Here is a 25,484-nt window from a genome sequence, read left to right on the forward strand (position 1 = left end):
GTCCTAACTAAACACAAGAACTTAAGCATCACTAGCAGTTACATGGACAAGAAAGAAATCTTTCATGTAGTGAATACCCACAGAGAGGCTCCTATTGATCATCACTACATAAAAGGATACCAAAGAGGAGATGTGTGAGGCTTCTGTTGTAAAAGGTTAATACATTATCCACTTGAATCATGAAAAACAGCAGAAAGAAGCCAGGACACCGAGAAGTTAACTGAATTGTCAGCCTGATTTAATTGCAAAGCATCACTTGGCTGGCTTCTTTAGTAACTGTTGGAAGCCATCCCAAATCATTATATATTTAGAAATGATATAATTCAACTCATAAATAATTTCTTAATAAGCAGCAGTTCCTCCAAGTATGTAATTTAATCCTTCTGAGTTTGTGAGAAATAAGGCTGTTCTCTTAGTGCTTCATATATTTAGAACTTTTTACAACGACAATAATTTATCCATTGTATATTTTAGAAATAGGATATCCCAATAAATGCATTTGGTATCCTATGATATGACAAAGATTTTGAACAGTAGGTAATAACAATTGCTGAAGCAATTATTACTGTCAATCTTATGGTGTCACAGGGTTGAAATTACAGTACTGTTAGGGAAATCTACATAAATGTTTTTAAGACTAGACACGGTTGAAAGGCAAAGACTTTGCAATGCTGAAAGACTAAAGACTAACAAAATCTAATGATGCTGTATTCTGCTTAAGAATCAAAAATTTCCCGAGGAAATGTTTAAGTACATACATAGCTTTCCCCCCCCCTTCTCTCTTTTCCTTTTTTCAAAAGCACACTGAGTCTGCGAGACAAGCTCAAAGGCTGAAGCTCAATATCAGCTTTAATAGTCTGAAGAGGGGCAGAGAGACCTGGATTCCCTATTGCACAACAGGAACATCTCACTTTCTCTGCCAAAATCTGTTGCAAAGCTATTGCAAACCACAGACATAGGTAGAAATGGCTGTCCAACAACCTGTGAGATTGACAGAAAATCCTATGGAATTTTATCAAAAATACATACACTTCCAACATTATATCAAACAGTCAACATTTTCCATGAAAATCAGTTTAATAACAATGTTTCCAGCTTATATTGAAGCTAGGGATAGCCATAATTCATGAATTTGCCTCTTTTCAATTGAATAAGTAGATGTAGTAATACAGCCATAACATATGTCCAGCTGTAAGTCTCTTCAGACTCAGAGTAATTACTGTTCTTCAGTCAATCTATTAAAAAGAATCCTGATGTGGGGAGTATTCCCTCCCTTGGTATAAACCTGTATTGCTTTATCTGTGTAAGTGAAACTATGCCCGTTTACATCAGAGGATTTGTCCTCGCATCTTAAGAGGAACACTGATTTCAGAGGCTGGGTCTATACCTTGAGACAGGAGAGACAGAAAGGACCAGAAATTATTTTTGATTTGGGGTTTTATTTTCCTATGATTCTTCAGTACAAAATGCAACAGTGCTCTGACTCATCTTTGGGATATTAGTCAACATGACTATTAAACTTTAGACTGCATGGACAGGATTACCTTAGTGCAGGCAAAACTCAGGATTTAGAAAGATATAAGGGAGGGGAAATCAAGATTTTTTGTTTAGTTTCACACTAAAATCTGCTCATTTTGCTCAAAAACTATCTTATAAAATAACAAAACTATTTATATGAATAAGTTTAAGCATGGCTTAGCTGTGAAATCCACAACTATTGAAGAAGCTTGTTTTGATTAGTTTCAACTTGCTTTCAGTTTAAAAAAAGAAACAGATATTGCTGAAAAATCAGCAAGGTGCCAAAGCTGGCAACTGAGAGTCTCCTGAGCCACCACCCATTCTAATCAGGGTACTACTGAAAAGGGTTGTTTTGAGAGCTGTTCTCTAGCCACAGAAAAAGAAATGGCTATTTATTCATTTTCTTCCCACTTCAGTGAGTTTAGTCAGGAGTAACAGAGCAGAATAGGTTCATTATTACATGTGTTCAAAGGATAAAGATTTTATATTTTTAGGTGAAGGTGGCTTTGCTGGTGTTACTGAACTCTTGCAATCAGTTAGGACTTAACAAGCATTACTACTTCTTGATTGCTCTGCTGACTATTTAGATCATTCAGTTCATTCCTGTACAGCTCAGTTAGAGAAAGCAAAAGAAAACAGTTTTACTCTGTGGAACTCATTCATTAACACTGTGCCACTATGTAACATTGCAAATTCTGTAAGAATCAAAGGAAACTTTCCACTGAATGTTTGAAAGGTTCCACGCAAACATGCCTGTTACCACAGAATTTTGCTAAGTATTTTCCCCTCCCCAAGTAAACATTAAGTCTGAAACACTAAGCCAATGGTGTCCATTTTAAGCTGTAACACACAAAATACAGAAAAGGCAGCAATTAGTGATAACAGACACTTTAGGAACTGCTATAACTAAAAAACAGCTTTGTTGGAAATTAATATACTGTCCGTATTACAAAGAAGGAAAATGTAGTTGTGAAAGGGGAGTGAAGACCATTCTGAATCAGAACTGTACTTCCTTGTTATCCCAAGGGTGAATTTTGCATCTATAAATCTGCTGTTTCCCATGCTAGTATTTCTGTACGGATTACTTTATCAGTAAAACAAATGGCTTCTTTTCTGTGTTAATGCACAGAATAAAAATGCACAGAATGCCACATTTAGATTTTGTGCAGTTGCTTAATCTTATCTGAGGAAGCTGGGAAAGTAGTATTTAAAGACTTTAGTCCTTATGAAAGATACTTTATTGACAAACCTGGCACTACCTTCTAATTTATCTGCTGAACAAATATTACCTAAAGCAATCTCAGGCCACAGTAATTGTCCTTGACCTCTAGAGTGAAAGCATTCATCCCTATGCCAAGAAGAGTTCCAGCTGCAGTGTCGTAATTGTAGTACCAAGTCTGATGCACAGTTTCCACAGTTGGGAGAGGGAGGAAAAGTCCATTTAGTTTGCATCTTTATCGCTAAAGGAAATAAAACAGATATGTTTCAGAAAAGATATGAACAAAACAGGAGATGCCACTATTAATGCAATACTGAATGTCTCTTAAACAGCAAAGGCAGAGCAAGCTAGTGCGCTATGTGTTACTCAACACTCCCTCTAATCTTTTCTCACTGAAGCAGGGCTGTGTTGTAAGTATTCTAGATCAAACGAGTAGCATCTGTATGGTCCTACAATCAACTAGGAAAATACATAAAATCAATTTTCATTACTAGCAAAATACTGAGTTTAATAGAAATATGCCCTTATCATTTGGACTACAGTAGATGTAGTCAGAGGCCTAAAACCATCTTTGGCAAAGAAAAGTCTGTTTTTCTTGTATAATAAAGGAAGAGGAAAAAAGATTACACAACCAGGACTAGAAGAACAGAGTGTGATTATAGTTGCCCATATTTAATCAAAACACATTAACTAGCATATGTGCTAAGAATGACAGCCAAGAAATAACATAGAACTAAGAGTTCTAGAAATCTTATAAATCATGAGAGCTGGGTTGAATTAGCTTATAATATTTCGAAACTTTGCGTTTTTAATCCTCCACTGCACATACTTCTCCATTCCTATCTCTGAGGCTGTTTTTTCATTTGCTGCTATGATGAACTGTATCTTTTAAACCTGAAACAAGGCTAATGCTATTATAAGTCATTCCTAATCCAACCACTGACATAAGTAATTTACATTCCTGTATTCCAGACAAATTATATTATTATTTTATGAACATGAGAAGGAGGAAGGAGGCAAGAACAGACACAATAAAAATTTCAGCTCATTCTCTGTTAGAGAAGTTGTCATAGTGAAAAGCATAATAAAAAAGAGAAGTCAGAAAATAGTCCCTTGCATTTGCTGATCTCGTCCCCAGCCTGGAGGATCAGAGTCTGAATAAGACAAAGACACATTTTGAATTCAAGATGTTAATTCAGGCAGTAGTCCCTGTGCAATGTATGTTTATCCGCTGGTAGCTATGGGAAATTAGAATGACAACACCAAATAGCCTGTACAGAGACAAGATAGTCCAAGAAACATGACACACCTTGAAACTTAAAAAATACTAATGGCAACACCTCCCCTTTAAATAGCAAGTTCCCTCTAAAGAAATTAGGCAAGAGTGTCTGCTGGATATTAGATCAGTTTGCATTAAGAAACTGTAGGGGTCAAACCTGAGCACACCATGGAAAGTAGTGGGGGTGTCTTTGGAAAAGTAATGTCCTTGTTATCCTATATAACATCTTAATTTTATGTGGCTAGTTTATGCCATTATTGTTGACACCAGTAAAAACATTTTCTTTCATGAAACACTGAATACAGCAAAAGACATTCTGCTCTGTCCAAAAGGAGGTAGGGTCATATCCTAAATCTCTTTGATCATATGTGACTTTAGGATCTACAGGTACTTGTCAGACGCTATTCCACAAGGTGCAAAGGATCTCCGTAAAGAAAATAAGAGCAAACATTTCATTTAAACACTTTATTCTCTGTAGTTTATCTGAGCAAATATCCAGACAACTTTTTCTTACTTGGCCACTTTTTTTAATTTTTGTAAAGTTATCTTTAGAAACAGAGAGAACAAAGGAGAGAACTACCTCTGAATGCATATGGTTTCACTGATTGTATCAATACGTAGATATTAGATAATGCTTGCTTTTTAAAAAAAGATTATTTATACATCAACATAAAGTAAGAAAGCAAATAAATAATGCTAAAAGAAGTCTTTACAGGCATAGCCAGACCTAAGTTTGGCTCACATACATTCAGATGCACATATTTTTTCATGTTTAAATATGCCATATTGTTTTTATGGTTGTGTTCTCTTGTTTATTCTAGAATAAAGCAGAAATTGTAGAATTTTCAAGTATCTCTAGAATTTTTCTGGACCATAGTCCTTGCAATCTTAATGAGATTTTCAGCTTCCATTTGACCAGTATACAAAACAGTACAGTTTTTACAAATGTCTAGATTAAGAATTTCAGTGTTCCCTGAATAAATTCTTGGGGAGTATCATGTTTACATACTTGTGTTCGTAGTGTTAATATTCTCAGGTAACTGGACACATCCTAAGACTGTGACTTAGCTGTGATTTGTGTCCCATGTGTGAGTTCCAGGAAGCATGAATTAGAAGGATATGAATGAGCCTACTCCATGCATGAACACGTGGCCAGAATTGAGGCAATGACAGCAGACATTATCTTTTTACGCACTGTCTCTACTTGTCAAAATCTTACGAGCTCTGAAGTGCTATTCTGATCTCTAGGCATTTGCTCACTATGCAAGAGAGAATCTTCTGGCATTTCTGAATTTTATTTCTCTGATAAAGTCTTTTCACAAGTAATTTCTATGTATATTAAAGTCAAGTAAGTGTTTACTGATGCAACTCTAAGCTAGCATCACTGGGCTGCACTTAATGAGAGTTCACATCATGGGAAGCTAGTCTGAGAGGCTCAGTGGGGCGCCCATTTGCTGTAAGAAAATGTGTTTTTATCATGAGCACATTTCTCATAGGAGGCATGGCTGTTAAGCATGCTGGAAGGATAGAAGATTTTTACTGGTGTATTCTGTGCAAGCCCAACAGGATCTAATATTTGGGGAAAGGACACTGCAAAGCAGTTAATGGTCAATTGTCTTCAGGCTTTGGGCTTGAAGAAAGGACAGAAAGGCAGCTGGCTGATGGGAGGATGCTGGCAGCACCACTTCTACAACAAACCTTAAGAGATCTGTGACCAGGGAGGGCCCAGTGCTTCCCGAAGCTGAAGACATGCAGGTGAGTGAGCTCACTGCAGCAGCAAAGGCAGGCCTGAGTAGCTAGGTAGCTAGCACCTCCGCAGGGTCCTCAGCAGCACCATCAGGCTCAGAAGAACAGAAACAGATTACTGGGGAAAAACAAACAAACAAAAAACTATCTGAATAAAAGAGCATGCCAGCCCTTGAGTTTGGTGACAAAAAATAAGTCCACTGTGGTTAGGTCAGCTGAATTAAAGTTCTACTAAATGCTTTACCAAGGGAAGCTTCAAATATAATGTAGTGTAGGGCTCAATGGCATAAAATTAGTAGCTCAAATTAACAATAATTAAAATGAGACAAAAAGAATGAACAAAGACAGGTTCCAGACCTGAATATGGACATTGACCTCTCATGTGAAATATATTAGGTTGTGCTATATCACTGTGGGCAGGACTGCAGACGTTCTCATACCTTGTCTAAACCATCTTAGGAAGTGTCATTAAGTGAACCATGATGGTTAGTAAAAGTTAAATGATTTAGTTCTATTTTAGAATATCACTCAACTGGATTACTTTCTTACAGAGTTTATTTAAATGTTACTCTTAACAGTTTACTCCTCCTAATATTTATATCTGGAGCATAAGAATTGGGTTATTGTTTTCCAGTTTTTGTGCAAACTCAAAGGAAACTCTTGAGATTATTTTGGCATAGGAATTAACAGTGATGAACGACAGGTATATGTTCATTCCCTTTTAAGCCTCCAGTCACCATTTAAAAGAATACAAATACATCATTTGATTGAAGGCTCTTTGCGGCAGTGATCACTTTCTGCTCACTGGTTATATAATTCAGTTTGAAAGTCCCTGGGTTATGCTATGTTAACTGCAGGAATAGAGAAGAGAAACTACAAGCAGACATTGTTTCAGGAAAAGCTGAAACCTACAGAATGTGCGAGCAGAGCAGTCTTATTTGTCTAGACAAGCATATCACATGGATTGTTAGAGCCTTGATAAAGAGGATCAGACCTATTTTCAGACCTGGGATCCAAGAGGCCTGGCCCTTCCTTACTTGAAAGTCATCTCTGGTGGATGGCCTGCACATAGCAGTACACAAAAGAATAGTGAAAACCCCCTCTTTGAGAAAGGGGTTAGCATTTTTCCCTCACCGCAGAAAACGTAGTTTGGGAAATGTGAGATTGTGCAGAACTAATGCACTTTCATTCCTTCTGGACTGGTGAGAGCTGAATAAGAAGTAGGTTTTGTCACACTTTTTCAGGCAGAAAGAAGAATGAATTCAGTAGAGCCTTAGTGAGACTAAGAAATGCAAGATTAGATCCCCAGGAAAGAGGGACTTACAAAGTCCTAAGATGCAATAAAAGGAAACTAAGCAGTATTCCCTCAGGTGACTGCTACCATAGCTGAGGAACCTCCACTGGAAGTTCACTCTTTGAGCACCATATCAAGTTCAGGAAAGATGAGATGGGTCTCACCCACCTTTGGAAACGTTTTTCCGTAAGACCTGAGAAGCTGTCTACGCTTAGAATTGCCCCAGAAGGAAAGGCAGTGTGCTGTTTGCTCTTGGACACATACCAGACTCTCTAAAAATCCATGCTCGAGATTACAAGCAGCAAAACAGAGTAATAGATACTGATAAATTACCTTCAGAAATAGCAGTTGTTTTGGCAGAGTGAATTATTTTAGTAAACATGATTTCCCTATTATTCTGTTGCTGTTATTTAACCTGATTCTTTGTTGGCATTTGAAGCAGTGAGATGACGACAGCTCATGGGCTGTGTTGCATTTGTTTCTCTTAATATTAAGCTGGGCCCAATTCATCTTACATGGAGTTTCTCTCTAGAGGCCGTTGTGACTGCTACATTCAGAGATAGCATTTCTGCATCACATTGGATATTCAGCTGGCACCTCACGCGGAGGTATCAGCACAAAAACTCAGTACGTGTGTACTCAGAGATCCCACAGAACTGAAGTCTGATGAGATGAGAGGTAGCTTCTCTATTTTTCAGATTCTGCTTAACTGTATTTCTCATGGAGGCTTGTCCCTATAGAATATACCTTAGGTAACATACAGTCACTGGATTTTTCCCTCTGTAAGTTCAATCTTGACTCCATATAGCTGCATACATGTACAGAAACCATCACTGTTACTCACATGTCTCACCACAATAATGAAACAGACCACCTAAGAACTGTCTTGACCGTTTCAGTACCTTTCCAACATCTTTTCTATTTTGGCTTTTGTGAAATAAACAGTTGCACTTAGAGCAAATTTCTACACCACGGGTGGTTATAGCTACTGCAGTTAAACTGGTATTAGGGACTCCATGATGACAGAAAAAATTGGCCCTGTTATCAGGATGTTCCTCCTGGCATGATACACGTTGCAATATATATTCAATGAACAAGGTAAAAAGTATCTTCATCAGCATTTATCCTCTAAAGAAGATTTTGACTGCAAGATATTATTATGCTTCCTGGGTCAGAGAGATCACTGTGAAAGTACTGATGCCATGCTTATCGCTTGAGTTTAAACTCGTAACAAGGAAACCATCATCTGTAGTCTAGTTTCTCCTCCCTTTCTTCCAGTACAGCATCAGGATTTTTCTTTCATTAGTATAAGATAGCAAGACACTAACTTTTGGCAGACACTACTCTTGCAGGTCTTGAAACTGAGGAAGAACTGAATCAACTAAATCCACCTGAGTTTTGTATTCTCCCATTAAAAAAAAAAAAAAAAATCTTCTTTTGCTCTTTGTAGGATTCAGCTTGTATTTTCATTAGAGTATACTAAGCTTTTCATAACTTAACAATTCTTCCTTTCTATTAAAGAAAACGCTGTATAAACTGTGGTTGTTCTTTATGGACGATTTCAGAAAACAGTTCTGGAGAATATAGCAGGTGGTCTAATTCATGTGGGATAGATACATATTAGCATGTATCCTTTTTCACAGGGATGGAAGCCAGCCATCTCACATTCAGTTCTTAGTGTTTTTTGCATCCTGATAGGGTGCTTGATCTAAAGCTGCAGGTGAGCAGCGCAGAGTAGAACACCCACAGGAAATATTGAAGTCCTAATCAGGCTTCATCTTAAAGGAAATCAGGGTTATAGATCACATCTGAGGCATGAGGCAACATGTGCTGCCTTCCTACCAATGAATCGCCAATTAGATGCACAAAGAGTTGTAAGAGATGGAGAGTCTGATGAATCCCAGCTGCACTGACTGTAGTTAATTTTTCCTTTGGTCAGAGTTTTCCATTTTGAATCTGCGTTGGCCATCTCCCCAGCAGCTAATCCTTCTCTAGAGGCAATAAAAAGCAAACATGTAAAGGATTCTAGGCAGCCAAACATTCTGTAACCGTAAAAATACAATGCTGTAAGAAGCAGGCAAACAGTAAAGCATTGTTTTAAACAATAAGTAAATGGAGAATCTTCTAGTTTTGTTGTCCTCCTTTGAGAGCAACAGTAAACAGGCATAAAAAGGTTCTCTTTTTCTTTTTAAATGCTCCCATCTTTAGCCTTTTCTATTTCAGCTTTGCTGTCATCAAGAAATACGTTTCTAGCCCTTTCAGTATGAAAACTAGGCATCGGTTTAAACCCAGATTGACAATATTGACAAGTTCAGTTTAGATATTTACTTATAAAGATATGCAAAGTACAATTGTTTGCTTATGGCTATTTCAGTATATGAGCATTGTACGTTCTCTGTTGAAGGAAAAAAGCCCTGCACTACTCTTAGTATCATGCCTCTTTCGCCAAGTAAATGGAGTTTACACATATGCTTTTCAGCTAGACAATCAGATGATTTTTTTTCTTTTTCTTTTCTTTTCTTTTTTCTCCCCCCCCCCCCCCCCGAATTGTGGTACCACCAGTCCATTTGTAGCTAAAACACTGAACTAACTCATTATAGATGGGTTGTGTTACAATTAAATAGCAGAAGGGTATGTTTCAGCAAGGCCATAATAGGATCTTCTGTAAGAGGTTGCTAAAGGAATCTTTAAACTTCAAGTGAGGGGAAAAAGTCTTTTAAAATGAGTTAAAAGAAGCCAGACCTGGCACCACTCAGACACTGATATTATCAGTAGTCCTTACTCAAAAAGGGAGTGTGCTCTCAGGTCTTTTATGGACTTGCACAAGCAACATTCTGCTCTGATATAGCACCTTTGCGGTAAAGCTACAGCAAAAAATATCAGCTAATCAGAGCTGAGCAAAATAAAACTTTCTGCTTCAAATGGCAAAGAAATTCTGACTACCGTGTTTGTGAGGTCAGAGCATGGACTGATACCCTGTTACCTATTATGGTAAACAAAGCATAACAGTTTGTTTAAAATGGAGGTTTGAAAAGCTGACATTCTCTCTGTCCTGCAGTGGGGCACAGATCAGAATTCAGAGTGTGACTAAGTGCTAAGGCACTGGACTCTGAGACAGGAGGGAGTCAGGCAAAGAGAAAGCAGGGCTCTTCCACTGCCAGGAGACAGAAGGAAGATGTTTGATATGTGAATGGTAAATTATTTGGGACGTTTACCCCAAAATACTGCACTGGTTGTAATAACTTCTCCAGATTTTTTTGGTCCGTTTTTCCTCCCGAATATCCCAGACTAGTATTTAAAATTTGGGAATGCACTTAATGATATCTTAGGTTTCTTTACAAATCTAGGCCATTACACTCATGTTGGAAATGAAAACTGTCTTAAACACACAGACATAGTTAACTTGCACACACCTGGGAGGTAATGACATACAGCACATTATCACTAGGCATAGCTTGAAGGTTTGGTTTAGGGGACTATTTCTTTAGTAATTGACTTAGACACTTGCAGAGTCTTTTTTATCAAAAGCACTTTTGTACATTAAAGTGCAACATATCCTGTGTCTAATAAACTCCCTTGTTCCCTTATCAAAATTTCATACTTGCAGCAGGTTTTGCACTCTTCGCTTTCTCTTTAAAGAGAAAAACACATCAAGATCCTACTGCTCTACCTGTATGTATGCGTATAGCTGTGCCTGTTGACTACCTAACAACAGGTCTGAATGTATTATAACCTAACCCCCCACCCCCCATCTTCTGCAGTCCTAGCAACCGATCTGTACACACTTACTAGCATCTTCAAAACACAGTTTATGTAATAAGCAAAAAAAAAAAAAAGAAAAAAAGAAATTAAACAATAAATAGCCTAAATATATGGTTTTAGTTAAACATTCTTTTCTTAATAGTTTTAAATACATTCTGATCAGTCTAGATTGCCTGCTTCTGGCTTGCAGAAGTGGACTCCTATCAGACACTTGCTTCCTGCCACCATTTTCCTCTTCATCTTCACTTCACTTCAACTCTTTTCCTTAGGATAAACAGAGTTTGGAAGTTCTGGCTGGAGTTAGACAAGAGACCATTTCCCAATTAGCAGCTCCTCTGGTGTTTCATTAAGGACACATTTGCCCGCCTCCCTCACTGATGTGCCTTATCTTTGCCATTATTTTATTTCCCACTTATCCATCACCTTCTTATCTCATGGTCAAGAAAATAAAATGATTGCACGTAATGTTCATAAAAATATCTCCCTCATTCTCCGGATATGCAGATGACATAAATTTAAATTAATTCTTAGCTGAAGCAGCCTTTCTCACTCCTTCCCTTTGCCTCCTCTGATTTGTGTATACGTCAGTGTTTAGGGTTACCCCAACCCATCTTGCACCACGTCAGTGTCCTCTAAGCATTTCAAGCAAACAAGGCTGAGCAGTAAAAACCTTTGAGAGTGAATTACAGAGTTTTGCTCCCCTGCCACTATATGGGACAAGGTAGACTATTTTGGGTGCATCTGAGCAACATGATAGAGGATGGTGAAGAGAATGGTGTGTTCTGCAGAGATACCAGCTTAGCTCTAGAAGGATACAGTGCCTGAGCTGATAAACTGACTCTCTCTCCATCTAGTGCAGCTGCAGAGCCAGCTTGTTCACAGCAGCTTGACACCTTGTGCAGTGGCAGCCTATTGTCTTTGGAAGTTTCATCACTGTGCCCTTGCTTAGGAGAAATATTTTACTTTTAGCCTCATCTTAAGCAACAGAGCAATGCGAGCTCCCAGTTTCACAGCCTCTTCACACAAGCCATCCTTAGGTTCTCAACTGTTTGCTTTCTCAGGGAATTTTGTACATCCTTAGAGTGTAGAAGTGGTTATTTTTCATGCCATTCTTAATATACCAGAGTCAAAAATAGAATTACTCCATGTAAAAGGCAGGGAAGTATATCTCTAGAGAAAGAGCAATATACTGCAACAAGAAATAACCTGAAGACACAAAAATAAACCCTCAGAATTTTCTTCATGAGGGGATGAGAAATGGGAAAAGAAAGAAATCAGTGACCCAGTACCCCATTTCTTGGCTGCACTTAGTCTGTTTAAAGCAGACATACTGCACAGAGGTCTTGTTTAGTATTTAGAGCTGATATTACCAGGTATATTAATTTCCTGCTGGGAACCATTGGCTCCTGCAAGCTAAAAAGACTTCTAAGGAAGAAAGAAAAAGCATTTAAGCTACAGATGCATGGGAAAATCCCTACCTCCTGTTAACTAGGAGTTAGAATTGTTATAATTAACAAGCACAAAGCCCACAAAAGCACAAATCCCTCCATAGCCCTTGTCTTTCCCTCACACTACTAGAATGATATGAATGAAGAGACTTTATGCATCCTGATCAAGAATCTATCATTCATGAAATTAGGAAATAATTCCCTCAAGATCTATTACAAGTGCTCTGGTGCTCAAACATTGAGATGTCAGAAAGGGGGAATAGCTGCTCCCTGGCATCAAATCCCTTGAGGAAGGGGGGAAGATGCAGAGCCTGAACTAGGAGATCCGAACCTTGGTCTTTGATACTGCAACTGAACACTTAATGCACAGACTTAATGGTTGTAAAGCACCTGCCTTATAAGTAAATATTAGCGTACTAGCTGTTCTGATTTTGAGGGATTTTTTCTGTTTTTTTTTTTTTTTTTTTTTTTTTTTTTTTTTTTAAGAAGAGAAGAGAGAGACTGAATTCTTACTACATTCCTTGAGCAAGAATGACACTATACATTGAAAACAAATTAAGATTTTTAAGTTTACTATAATACCAAAAATCTTAACAGGTTTAAGTGAAGTCACTCTACCAGATGGGTTCCCAGATGTGTAGGTATATCCCAGATGCTTAGATAATACAGGCTATACTTTGTAATTCAGTGCTTGCAATTTTGTTCAAATTTTTGCTCAAAACTGAATGTACTGGTGTGGAAACTGATGATAAAGTAGCTCCAAAAGTAAATTCTACAAATCCTTATCTAGAAAGAGAAGTTGCTACGAAAACTTTGACTGGATAAAAGCAGAACAGGTACAAAATCTTGAAAAGTTTATCATGGCTTATAATATTCTCAGTGGCAAATAGTACTTTGGCAAGAAAAATCCTTTCTTTTTTAAATAATTGCTACTTCTGTATGGAAGAATATAATAGTTGCATCCTTTTAAAGGAGTCTATGAGATTTTTTTTTTCCTTAACATGATAATGGGTTTACTGTTTGTTATGCACTTGATGTTCCTGCAGAGACCATGTCCTGTCTAAGCAATAAACATTTGCTTTACACATATAAAAACTTACTACTGTCCTGTGGAAGCTACATGGTCAGCAAATTTTCCTATAGAGATAATTATCCTTACACTTAAACACTTTTATTAAAAAAAAATAAGGTATTATGGTGATTATGTAAGTGCTAAGTGTCTTTATTAGGAAACAGGTGTAAGAAATCTCATGATTGTGGGGAAGGCAGAGGAGATTGTGTAAACACAAACTCTTTTGGAGACTGAAATCAAACTCTTCAATAATTAATACTTAAAATTTACTACATGTCAGTGATTTTTCAATATATGCTATTTTGAAGGCCAAAAAAAGTCCTACCCAATGCAAGCCGGAGCTCAGCCAGCCCCTTTCTTGACAACTCCAGCAGAGCTCATGGAACAGCAACTGAACTCCTGTCTCCCTGGATATAGTCTCTGGAAGCATTCCTGAGGCAAGGACAGCAATTAAACTGGTTATTCTGCATTGCTCCTGTTCTGTTTACAGAAAAAGCTCCTCAGTCTACCACCATCTCTGCCAGGTTCTGAAACACATGCTAGCACATAGGAACAATGTATTATTAATAAAATAAGTTCAACATACAATACAGCTGCTGAAACAAAATTACTGTTAGTAATCTCCGGGCACTAGATGCCAGAAAGTGCTCTTTTGCAAAATAATTGCTGCTTGTAGAGAGTATTGAAAAGAAAAATATTTTTTTCCATTCAGTCATGTTTCCTCTTTACAGTGCTGTTGCTGCCATTTTCAGCATATCCACATTTTGAACTCAGAGTTCAAGTTACCAGTATGTTCTCCTAGGATTGTATAATTATCTGTCTGCATCTCCTGTTCCATTATGAAAATGAGCAACCCTTTTACGTTCATCGTAACAATTTAGAAGTGTTAGAAGTTTTGAGTGCTGGGCCCTGAGTGCTTACATGTTTAAATTGGCCCTCCTTGAAAACTGATATATTCCTTCTGTTTTACCGGATTTCTTGGCTTAAAGTTACTGGAAATACTGAATGTTTCTTCTGCAATGATCGTGTAGCTGTCCAAGAGAAATATGCACATTTACAACTAGCTCTCTGTTTGCACAGTACTAAAATACAGTGGTGGAAGTGCTTTTAGTGCACTTTTTTCCCTATATATTTTTAAAGCTATTTTGAAAGCCTAAGTTCTGCCGTTCACCTTTCTAATAACTCTTATAGCATATAAATGATACGTGAACGATAAGTGAAACAAATCAGTTTGCAACTCAGTATCTCTTAACATTTCTGTCTCTGACTAGTGCAAATTAAGCAAAAAGAATTTTGTTGTTTTTACACAAATTCTCCTTTCTGAATTTGTGCTACCTTTTCCTTGTCCTTATATACCTTTAGTTTCACCTAACAGCCTAATAAAACTTCCTGTTTTCCTGTAAGGTTATCTATACTAATAAACTATTTAGAAGTGAAGGAAAAGAGACGTTCCAGGTAACCGTAGAGCCCAATTAAGAATCAACAACAGCGGCAACTTTTGATTGACCGTTTAGAGAACCACTGCTCATGTAATTCCTTGTGCAAGCCTGATGAGACCGTTGCCTCACGCGTTCTCATGTGCGTTCCAAAACTCTCCAGCTCGTAGGTTGAAATTTCAGTCATTCGAACAAGTAGCACCCTGCTTTTCTGTTCAATTGGGCGTGTTTCCCACAAAGATTTTCACAATACAGCTACCTCCTACCACAGCAAACTTGCTGAGCCCATCTGTCCCACGGCTTAGTCCCTCTCCACCAGGCCTGGGCAAGCTCTGGCAGTCGGATGGCTGCCCACATTGCCAGCAGCTTTGCTGACTCCTTAAAGCCTGCCTCTTGCTGCAGAAGCTGCATTGCTTTGAAAATTGAAGATTCACAAGTATTAAAAATAATTCAGCCTCTTGATCATTATCCTTCCTTTCCCGCATACCTTCCTTTCCTTCGGTTTGAGATTCAGCCTTTTGCTTATTTATAGCACAGCTGGAGCACAGAGCAGGACCCATTCCAGCTCCCGCCACCTCCTATATCCCTGACAGGCTGCAGAAGCCAGCTGCGGTCCTGCAGCACCCTAATGCTGTTAGCTCAGTCCTTAGATTTGCATAGCTCAACTTATCCCTTCAGGACGTTCTTGGTCTAACTCTGTGCCCCAAGGTGTGCACCAGTTAGCAACAGTCTGGAAGTGCAACACACCACCCACTGCTCAGAGTCAGTATTGTAACAGGCTCCCTCAATACGGTAAACGCTCACAGCATAAAGGGGAGACGACAAAGAGCTGCGAGTGTGATCAGCCTTAGTGCAGGTGAAGTCAATGGTTAAGGTAGTTGATTAATTAGTACAGAGTGCAGCAGGCAAGATAGTGACAATTGCCAGTGTCAGACACATAAAATTAATTGTACAAGCATGACATTGTTACAACGTATAAAACAAGAAAGTGTTTTATGTTTTTCTTCTCCAGGCAAGCCTACAAATACAGTAAAAAATGCACTTGGCCAACTCCACCAAAGTTCTACAGATTAACTTCTACTCTGTAAATTTTGACCTCAGGGCTCACTTCAACATGTCTTCCAGCCATTTGCCAAGGCAGGAAATAGCCCTGGCTGCAAAACTTTATTAAGGCTAATTGCGAGTGAAATGGACTCTCTGCTCAGGGTGTTTGTTTCCATGTCTAGGTAATTGTTTACAGTAACAGTCAACCATGCTGTCTCCTGTGTGTAGCAGTAGGAGCAGATACTGCTTCTGCTTTGCTGTTGTGTATATATAATGGGTGAATAGATATTTACATGAAAGTAGTATTGCTGAGCATTTAGCTTTAACCATGCTGTACAGCCATCTGGAATCAAAATACTGAGAATATTACAGATGCTCTTGCATTATAGACTGAAAAACTCTTAAAAGTTATAAAACTCCTATACCCACTCTCCAGAATTGCAAAACTTTTTCCATGCTTCTATTATTAAGCATTTCTGTTATACGGAAGTGAGGCATCTGTGCCATTTTTAGCACCACGTACCAAAAGCTGGGCTTCTGCTCATGTAGAGGTGGTACAGCATCCTCCCTGAGGGTGGCTGGTTCTTGTTTTGCCCGGATGCAGGAAGCCTCCCCAGGTCATCTCACCCGCAGCTGGCCAGGCTCGACTCAGTTTTCAGGTATGACAGCTACAGAAATGGAGGTCTGAAGAATTACACTTCTGAAGCATGGAAGATCATAGGGCTTTTTGAATAGCTTTTACAATAAATAAGCGATTACATGATTTAGAGAGTAAGGGAGAGCAAGCGAGCAAATATGAAGACAAAACCAGTCTCTACTTCAGTAAAAAACTAAGATGCCAGAATTCCTAATGGAAGCTAATAACAACCTAGCAAAGCAATATGCTCAGGGTTGGGTGTTTTTTTTTTCCTTTGGCGTAATGTTTCTCAAAGCTAACAGCATCTATAATGTTGTTCCTGATTTGTTACGTGAAAGAAAGCAGAAAATAGATTTGCCACATGTGGGAGGTAAAGAAGTTATATTTTGTGTGTAAGAGCATTGTATTGCAACAAGAAAAGGCTTCTAAAGTAAACCTGCAGTCCTCATGAAAGCGTTATGAAAGAATTTAATCATACAGCTATTTGCTATCTTTGAATAGCAAGGCATCACCTTGGTTTCTAAGTACCATGCGATTTCAGAGGCAAGAATCCAAACAACGCAGTCTCTCCCTTCTTCCAGGTTACACTGCTCTAAAACTGTACGTGCCCAGAATTTAAGGAAAGTTGAGCATGGCCTGTTGCAGGCAGCCCCCACCCCACTATCTAGGCCATGCTAGGACTGATGCCCGTTATCTACCTTCTCAACATCCATGCTGTTCAACAGTCCAAATGGGCAATGGGGCAGGTAGAGGTCACACGCTCAGCCTCTACAGAGCACCAGTCTGGATAGCCGGGTGACCTGCTGCTAGTTCAGATATGATGCACGAGTTGCCATCCTTCTTGATCACCTCAGCTTTTTCCTGATGTCGTGGGGAGACTGGCAGCAGACTGCAGCATCTGTTTTTAATATAGAGCACCATGGCATGCTACACATGCACAAACTTGCCCTGTGTCACCATGAAACACAGCCCTTTCCCACTGGGACTTTTTCTGTCTGGTGCAGTTGATTAGCAGAGAGATCAGGGTAAGCAGCTCGCATTTGGTGCTTGGCAGTCACAATAATAAAGAAACTACTTACTGGCTGTTAAAGATGTTACAATTCACAGGGCTGCACAAAAGGAGAAAGGAGTATGCACAAGCCTTTGGGTCTGCCTGGATTCTGAGGGCTCTGAACACAAGTGGCAGGCACAGTTTAGATGCTAGAGATCCAGCAGCGAGACAGGATTTAAAGACAAAGATACCAGGCATGGAACTGGTTCTTGGTTTGAACAGAGAAGAGCAAGAGATAGAGAACAGGAGGATACCACATTGGCGCCTGCTAGGAGGAATCACAGAGAGAAGGGCACTACAACTTCTAGAGGCAATGTTAGCATCTCAGATATATCAGCTTTCCCCATTCTTAGAAGGGTGAATAGGAGATCAGTCTGATACCTTTTGGATAACAGATCTCAGAGTGTGAGCTTGCCATAGAAAAATGCTCCAACTTTAACATTCAGTTAAACTAAAACTGATTTTCTTTGGCTGCACCATTTATAGTCCATTTTATAGCTTGAGCTTTCCATGGGATCAGGTTTACCAAACCTGGAAGCGCTTGAATTTATTTTAGGGATAGAAACATAACCCTTATGCCACTTTGTCTGCATTAGACACAACCATTGCTTCTGGTAAGTTCATTAGGAGTTCTACATGCTCATTTACAACCAAATCCTGTCTTTCAGAAATCATATGCAGGGGAAGGCAACCACACGTGTGTGTGTTTGAGAATCCGCTGGTGGTTGTGCTACTGGCTCTTTCACAGGTGCCCTGGTATAAAGCCTCCATGGACTCACTGTCTGCAGCGTGGGATGTGGTACTTCGGCTGCTACCTATTTCTGTATGCCGGTACTTTAGCCTTTGCTTCAAGCCACAGACCCACAATGGTTCTGGCAAAGCACGCTCTGTCCTGGAGAATTAAGCTTAGAGGGAAGCTTTTGGACTGTCACCTACTGAAGATGTAGATTTATCATGGGTACATTATCATTAGTAAAATTAATATTCTAGAAATCTACTGCAATTATTTTCAGCTTTTGATCAGAACAGATAAATAACTGCATCCATTTGACTGGTAGCAAATACTACAGAAACAGTAATATGAATCTTCCATTTTACTGTGTCAATGCACATCATTATTTATAATGGACACTATTTATATACCCATGTACTGCAAAGTGAAAGAAGCTTTCATCCTGCTTTTATCATTTCTAGATTAAATCATAGTTTTTCTATTTCCTTCAGTCAGCAGATCAGGCCCACAATTTTCCCTCCAAATGACAGGCAATTCTTTTAAACATATTGAATTATTTTTTCCAGGTGGTGGTCAGTTAAAATTAAATGTTATTCTTTCATTTTGCTCAGTAGTATGGCTGTAAAAAAAGTGACAACTTTAATGTGATACTTTCAGTAACTTGAAAAATCTCATTTAAACAGAAGACTTTTAATTCACATCGTGATTTATCTGAAGCAAGCGTTGGCACCCGACATCACTTTTGCCTCATGAGACTATGTCAGGGACCACTGAGAGGAAGAGTCTGTGGTTAAACCACTGCACTGTGAGTGAGGCCACAGACTGGTCTCTAGGCTCTACCACAAACACTCACAAATCACAGCTACACAACAGAACTACAGCATGATTATCTCGATTATCTTGGATAAGCTTCATGTACTAAAGGCTGAAAAGGGCCTCATGAGCTCACACAGCCAACCTAAATCCTACTCATGCTCCAAAATCAAACCAGCACTGGAAAGTTTTTTCTTTTCTTTTTTTTTAAATCTTTCTTGATTCTTCCCCTGCAGCTGATGAAGCAGCTGAAACAGTATTGCCTCCATTCCCCACTCACGTCAGCAAAGGTTCTGGTCTCCCACAATGCAGACCAGGGTCTCGTGACTGGCACAGAAAGACTCCCAATCTCTGTTGCTGCACTTAAGCAGCTCTGCAGCATGAGCAAATAATTAGACAAGATGCGAGGAGAACATGAGGAAGGAGCCTCACACTAAAACAATGCTCATCAGCGTTTTGCTACGATGATAACATGCCCCTGGAGCCAACAGACATTTTGTTATTGTAGTATTAAACTGGATGATTATTTCATATGAAACCTTTCAGTTTCCTTGAGTTTTTCCACATACAGTCAGTTAAAAAACAGTGTTAACTTGAAGAACAGAGGAAGATCAAATTAATCCCTAACAATAATTATAGGACCTCATTGGATAAGGTCCAGAGGAGTAGCCACATGCTCAAAATTAACTGCATGCTTACGTACTATGTTGAGTGAAGCTTACATGGATAAAAAAAACCAAATATACTCATGTTTATTTGATGAATGTACAGCAAGGAGCTTGGGTAACTTCTTCTGGCAGGAATCATATACATTAAAGCACCAATGTTCCACAAAAATTAGATTCTTAGAAATTTGTAAATTTGTAAAATAAAATAAAACCCTCAAAATTTAGATACAGTTATTAGAGATTGAAGCAAAATAAATTCACATTTATGGGTTTGCTCTATCAGCCCTTCTATGATGCTGCTTAGTCTAATTGTGGAACAACAGTGACTCCCAATGACCAGAAGTATAATTCTTTCAGTTCTTATATTTATTTGTCAGTATTTCATCTCGCTCGTCTGACAGTTTATTTACCTTTTTGAGCACATCTCAGATCTCTTCCAAGAAAGCTTTGATTTTAAACTTCAAAATTAAGAGACTACTAAAGAACTGTCATTGATTTTTCCCCTCCAAACATTCTACTCTTAATTTGTAAACTAACAAACAAACCTCACTGACAACAGGAAAAAGACCTAAAATGCTGATGTCTGATACCCTGAAGACACCTGGATAGAGTGTTGGAAATATTTCCATTATAGAAATATTGACTATATGTATTGATCTTAGGCCTCAGTGAAGCACATAACTAATCTGTACTACTTTTCATAACTGATTGTGAAAATTACTCACAAAGTAAAATTAACATTTTTCTTCTTTTCTGCTATCCTGAAACAGGTCCCGATTGTTTCAGTTCCAAGAACCTTGCACTGCAAGCCCAGAAAAAGATCCTGAGTAAAATGGCAACCAAAACTATGGCTAACATGCTAATTGATGACACAAGCAGTGAAATCTTTGACGAGCTATACAAAGTAACAAAGGAACACACAAGAAACAAAAAAGAAGCTCATAAAATTATGAAGGACTTGATTAAAGTGGCAATAAAAATTGGGATTCTCTATCGAAATAATCAGTTCAACCAAGAAGAGTTGGAAATTGTAGACAAATTCAGGAAGAAGCTGAACCAAACTGCCATGACAATTGTCAGTTTCTATGAGGTGGAATACACTTTTGACAGAAATGTTCTTGCAGAACTTCTGAATGAATGCAAAGACCTCGTGCATGAACTAGTAGATCGACACCTGACACCAAGATCCCATGGGCGTATCAACCACGTCTTCAATCATTTTGCAGATGTGGAATTTCTAACTGCCCTGTACAGCCTTGATGGAGATTGTCGCCCATACCTCAAAAAGATTTGTGATGGTATCAACAAACTACTTGATGAGAAAGTCCTTTGAAACATCATTTAAAGAGAAGCCAACCAAAAACTTCTACGTAGAACTGGCCTCCCTTCATGAGCTGTGGTGAGCATGTGAGCTTCCTTCTGATCATTCCCTTACTACTGTCTCCAGCAGGATCCAGAACATGCTCACTTGGCTCATGATGAGGTGGAAAACTTAAATCAGAAAGCTATCAATTTTAATGTTTTGTTCACAGACAATTCAGTTTTTGCAAGGAGTGGAGTGAACAAGGCTGCTGGTAAACATTTTTCAGAAACATGCTACTCATCATAATCTTACTAGCTTCATGTTGGAAGTTTAGTATGTGAAAAGAAACTAAACTCAAATGCATGGCTGTGTGCAAATAGATGGGAAAAGGCAAGAAAGCAATGCATAGAATTTACGCTGCCCCTGGTGTGTATGTTTTTATTATTTCCACGCTGACTGAAAAGGCTGAAGACAAAGTAGAGCTGTAAGAATGCACCTCTGATTTTATATGTGATTTTACATGTGATTTAAGTCTAAGATAACAAATAGATAACAGATAATAAATAATGCAAATTGAGTGAGAAAGTTTAAAAGTTGCCCTAAGAAGCAATATTCCTATTTGAGATTTTTATTTTATTTTTTCTAGTTAGAGAGAAAAGCTTCCATATTTTGAAAAGCAGCTTAGTGGTTTAAGCTCAAAGGTAACCAGGAAACTAGATAAGGTAGAACAACATCGATTCCCCCACTCTAGGGTTTTGTGTATTTGGTAATATCAAATTAGTTTAGGCTGAAGGTTATCGTATTCTTTATACTTCTTCTGTTTTGCCTGCCAGACAAGATATCCGTGGTGAAGATTCTGAAACTGCACTTTTGAAACTACTAAGAAACCAGTGGTTCTACAAAGCAACATTTACATCTCATGTCACAAAAGATAATACTCAGCCTAGGGAAAACTCTTGGTTTAATGTGTCTATTATAGTTAATTCGTGCTTGCAGTAAAGTAGAAATTAAGACAGAAAGAGAGACTGCCTAAAATATCACATGGGTTTCTGTAGCATAACACCTGAGGGAAGATTCCTGTTAAAATAATCTGCACTTGCAAAACACAAGACCCCATGATGCTGTATTTAACAGCAGCTAATTTCAGCTCTATTCCTAACCCGTACATAGTCTCTGAAAAATCGTAACTTTCCTATGGTTCAGTATCACAGTTCAAGTCCTCCAGTTTGCAAAATATTCTGAAATTATCAGTACACATCAAGTAAGACCACAGCTCCTTGATAACAAACTGAAAACTGAGAATATGCCAGTAACTAAGGCAATGCTTACAGAGGTCTGAACTGAACTTTGGGATGCTTTTGGCATTTGGGGAGAAAGGTTAGTATGTTGGTGAGCATCTGAAGACAACTGTATTGTGGTAAGAATTTTTAAGAGTCATTTTGCAAGTCACACTCATTCCACACACAAATCTGTGCTTAAAAGTACTAGAGAAAAATGTTTTATAGCATGACCTCTGGGGTGCAAAATTTCCACTGAAGTATGACATTAAGTATCCTTTTAAGAGAACTCCCCTAAAATAGCCAAGTTAGAGACAGAACTAGAATAGCCTTCAGCTAGAGCTAGCTGGAATGTTTTCAGTGACTTAAAACAAACACACACACATACACACACTGGTGTGTTGAAACTGAAAATATTTTGTAAAGACATACTAGTTTCTGTAAAGTTTTGCTAGAATTAAGGGGGAAAAAATGGAGAACAAGAGCAGAGCAGATACTACAGCTTGTGGGTTTCAAAATCTTGCAGCTGGATCAAACATGCTGGCTAAGCCAAAGTAAAGAAAGTATATTCAGAAATCCCTCCCTTCCTTGCTCTCTAGTCTTATCCTCCAGGCTTACCTCAATCTACTGACACTTCAGTGTCACGTAGCATCCCCTTTTAGATGACACACAGATAACAATCTTGAAGGCAGGAGATAACATTTGCCATATCAAATACATTACAGAGATGCATACTTTTAAAATGACAAAGAACAGAAAATGTATTTGAAAGCCGTTTCTGTCTAAGAAAAACTTCCAGAGTTGATCACCCATTACCTCAGGATAACAGAAAGCTATATATTCCCATTTAAACTCTGTTAAGTACTATAGTAGTAGAGAAAGCTTTCAAAATCGTGATCTTATTTGTCTATCTTTCCTCACCTAGAATAACTACAGTGCATCTCTTGAAACAGTCCAAATTTTAACTATTGCACTTGCTTTTATATAATAGGGAATACACATATCCAGATCACATTCACTGGGGTTGAGCTAGAAGCTAGCTAGCATCTGTTCCAGGAGAATGCATTTTGCAGCACAAAAGACAGCAAAAATGGCAGCATCAGACATCACCAGAGCAGTTTGCAATTTTCCCATCTATTTCCCATAAAACTGTAAAACATACATTTAGTAGCATTGAATGTAGACTATCCCTTTGCAGCACAGCACAGTAATGATACACATACACTTGGGGTTAGAAATCTGTTAAGATTTGCCTTTCAAGGTTGCAAGTTTAGACATTTGCCAGAGCCATATTTACATGCGCAACTAACTGCATTCTTCCCCAGAGCATGTACTTGTCAGTTGACACTTTTGAACAGTATTTATTGTATTCAACACACCTGTCGCAATGCACACATCAGACTTTGCGTGTTTGTTTCACTTGTGGCAAACAAATATATACATTCTTTTTTTAAAGTCAGAAAAAAGACATGAATCAACATTCAAGATATCCAAAAGGAAAGGGATATCCAGTGTATGTAATTTTCTTTTTGTGTGTTGCAGCTATCAGTATGCAGATTCTGGTATTTTAGACAAACAGCCAAACATCTGTCATTTTATTTATAAATCTGAGTAGCCTTAAGAAAGGAAAGTGTTTTGAAGTATTCTCAGATTTGCATATCCTGTATAATCATTGTTTACTTTCGTACTTGTGGCTTGGTATGTAGTAACATTGCTAAAATATTGGCAATGTTCAGGTCACTCGAAGTATATGATGCATTATCATATTTGTGGATTAAAAATGTGTGATTAGTGCCCCTTCTGTTTCTTTTATTTATTCTACCTTCCAATATAAAAGAGCAGTATTCACTTAATCCACAGCATTCAGTATGCAGCTTTCTGTTTCAGCGTGTAGGCCAAACTTTCTTTTTTTAATTGTTGAACACAATTCAAACCCTACTCCAAAGACTACTTATTAATTTCCTCAAGATGTTTTTACAGCGTTCACTGCTACAAGTTTGAGGGCCTCACAAATTCTCGATTCTCAGTCACCTAAGGGAGAATGCTGTCACAGATAGAGAACTGAGAGAAAATCTGATTTTTCAGATTATTTGCTACTCTAAATAGCCAACTCTCAGCTCTTTTAGCATTAAAAAAAACCCCACACATAGACAAGTCAAGCACCCCAAATATGGGAAAATGTTATCGACTGCATATAAAGCAGAAGCAAGTACAGTCCTCCTCTCCTCTATGCCACCTGCAGATAACTCGCTCTCAAGACCCTTTCTTTCCCTTCTTAAAACCTCTGCTTTGTCTACTTAAGATCTCACCACATCTATAGCAAATGAGGCAGGAGCTTGATACTCTTCCAGCACACCACCTACAGCTCTGGCCATCTTGTGCACTAAGTGTGGGAGTTCTTTGGGGATAAAAAAAAGATAGTATGTAATCACGTTAACATAGACTACAGTAATGCACATGTATGGCAACAGGACGACGGTGTTCATATAGTCTTAAGTTTTGACATCTTCAACTTTTGCAACACAAGCTTTTTGAACACAAGATTTTGTGAAAGTAGGAGGGTACACAGATAGATGGACAGAAATTCAGAAAGTTTAACAGTTTAAAAGAAAACTGAAAAATCTGTTCTATCACACAACACAAACATGTCTTAGCAACAAAAGTAGTTTTTCACAAAGTCCTTAAGCACTTGAGCTACCAATTTATACTCAACATTTTTAGTGGTATGGTTCAGTTTCCGGTTTCAAACTCTCACACACTGCATGGAGGAAATGGCAAGAGTGTCTGCCTTCAAGGACTGGGCTCTACACAGGCAGTCTGAGAAGTGCCTACAAGGTACACAGGCAATCTATGTCAGGGCCAGAGCAAAAATAACATGCCAAAATCTAGCTCTCTACCAAGCATCTTGCAAATTTTCAGCAGTATTGTGTTCAGTTTAGCTAAATGTCACTATAGTTGAAAGGAGAAAAGAAAAAAAAAAGTACATCCCTGGCAAATTTCAAATCCTAGCCCTAAACACGGAAATGCTAGAACTTACCAGAACGCTTTAATTCAACAAGCATATATTTTCCTATTCTTATTCCTAGAAAAGACAAACTGCTTTGGCTTAAAGATTTCAGGATTTGCAAACAACTCACGTGGCAAATTTTACTGGAAGCAATTAAAGACTGGCACAGAGAAAATT

General features: G+C 38.3%; 1 protein-coding gene across 2 annotated transcripts in view; it reads left to right on the top strand.

The window, feature by feature from the left end:
* Positions 1–24,094, top strand: part of TNFAIP8L3 (TNF alpha induced protein 8 like 3) — a 49,152-nt gene extending 25,058 nt beyond the window's left edge. Inside the window, exons 1-2 of one of the 2 annotated variants that reach the window (XM_062584149.1) lie at positions 5,684–5,771; positions 20,491–24,094. In XM_062584149.1, coding sequence (XP_062440133.1) covers positions 20,553–21,053 — 501 coding nt within the window. In that variant the 5' untranslated portion in view covers positions 5,684–5,771; positions 20,491–20,552 and the 3' untranslated portion in view covers positions 21,054–24,094. Of the gene's footprint in view, positions 1–5,683; positions 5,772–20,490 lie in introns of those variants that run through there. The other variant, XM_062584150.1, reaches the window with a different exon arrangement.
* Positions 24,095–25,484: the final 1,390 nt, after the last annotated feature.

The sequence above is a fragment of the Rhea pennata genome, chromosome 10 (assembly GCF_028389875.1).
Source record: "Rhea pennata isolate bPtePen1 chromosome 10, bPtePen1.pri, whole genome shotgun sequence".
NCBI lineage: Eukaryota > Metazoa > Chordata > Aves > Rheiformes > Rheidae > Rhea > Rhea pennata.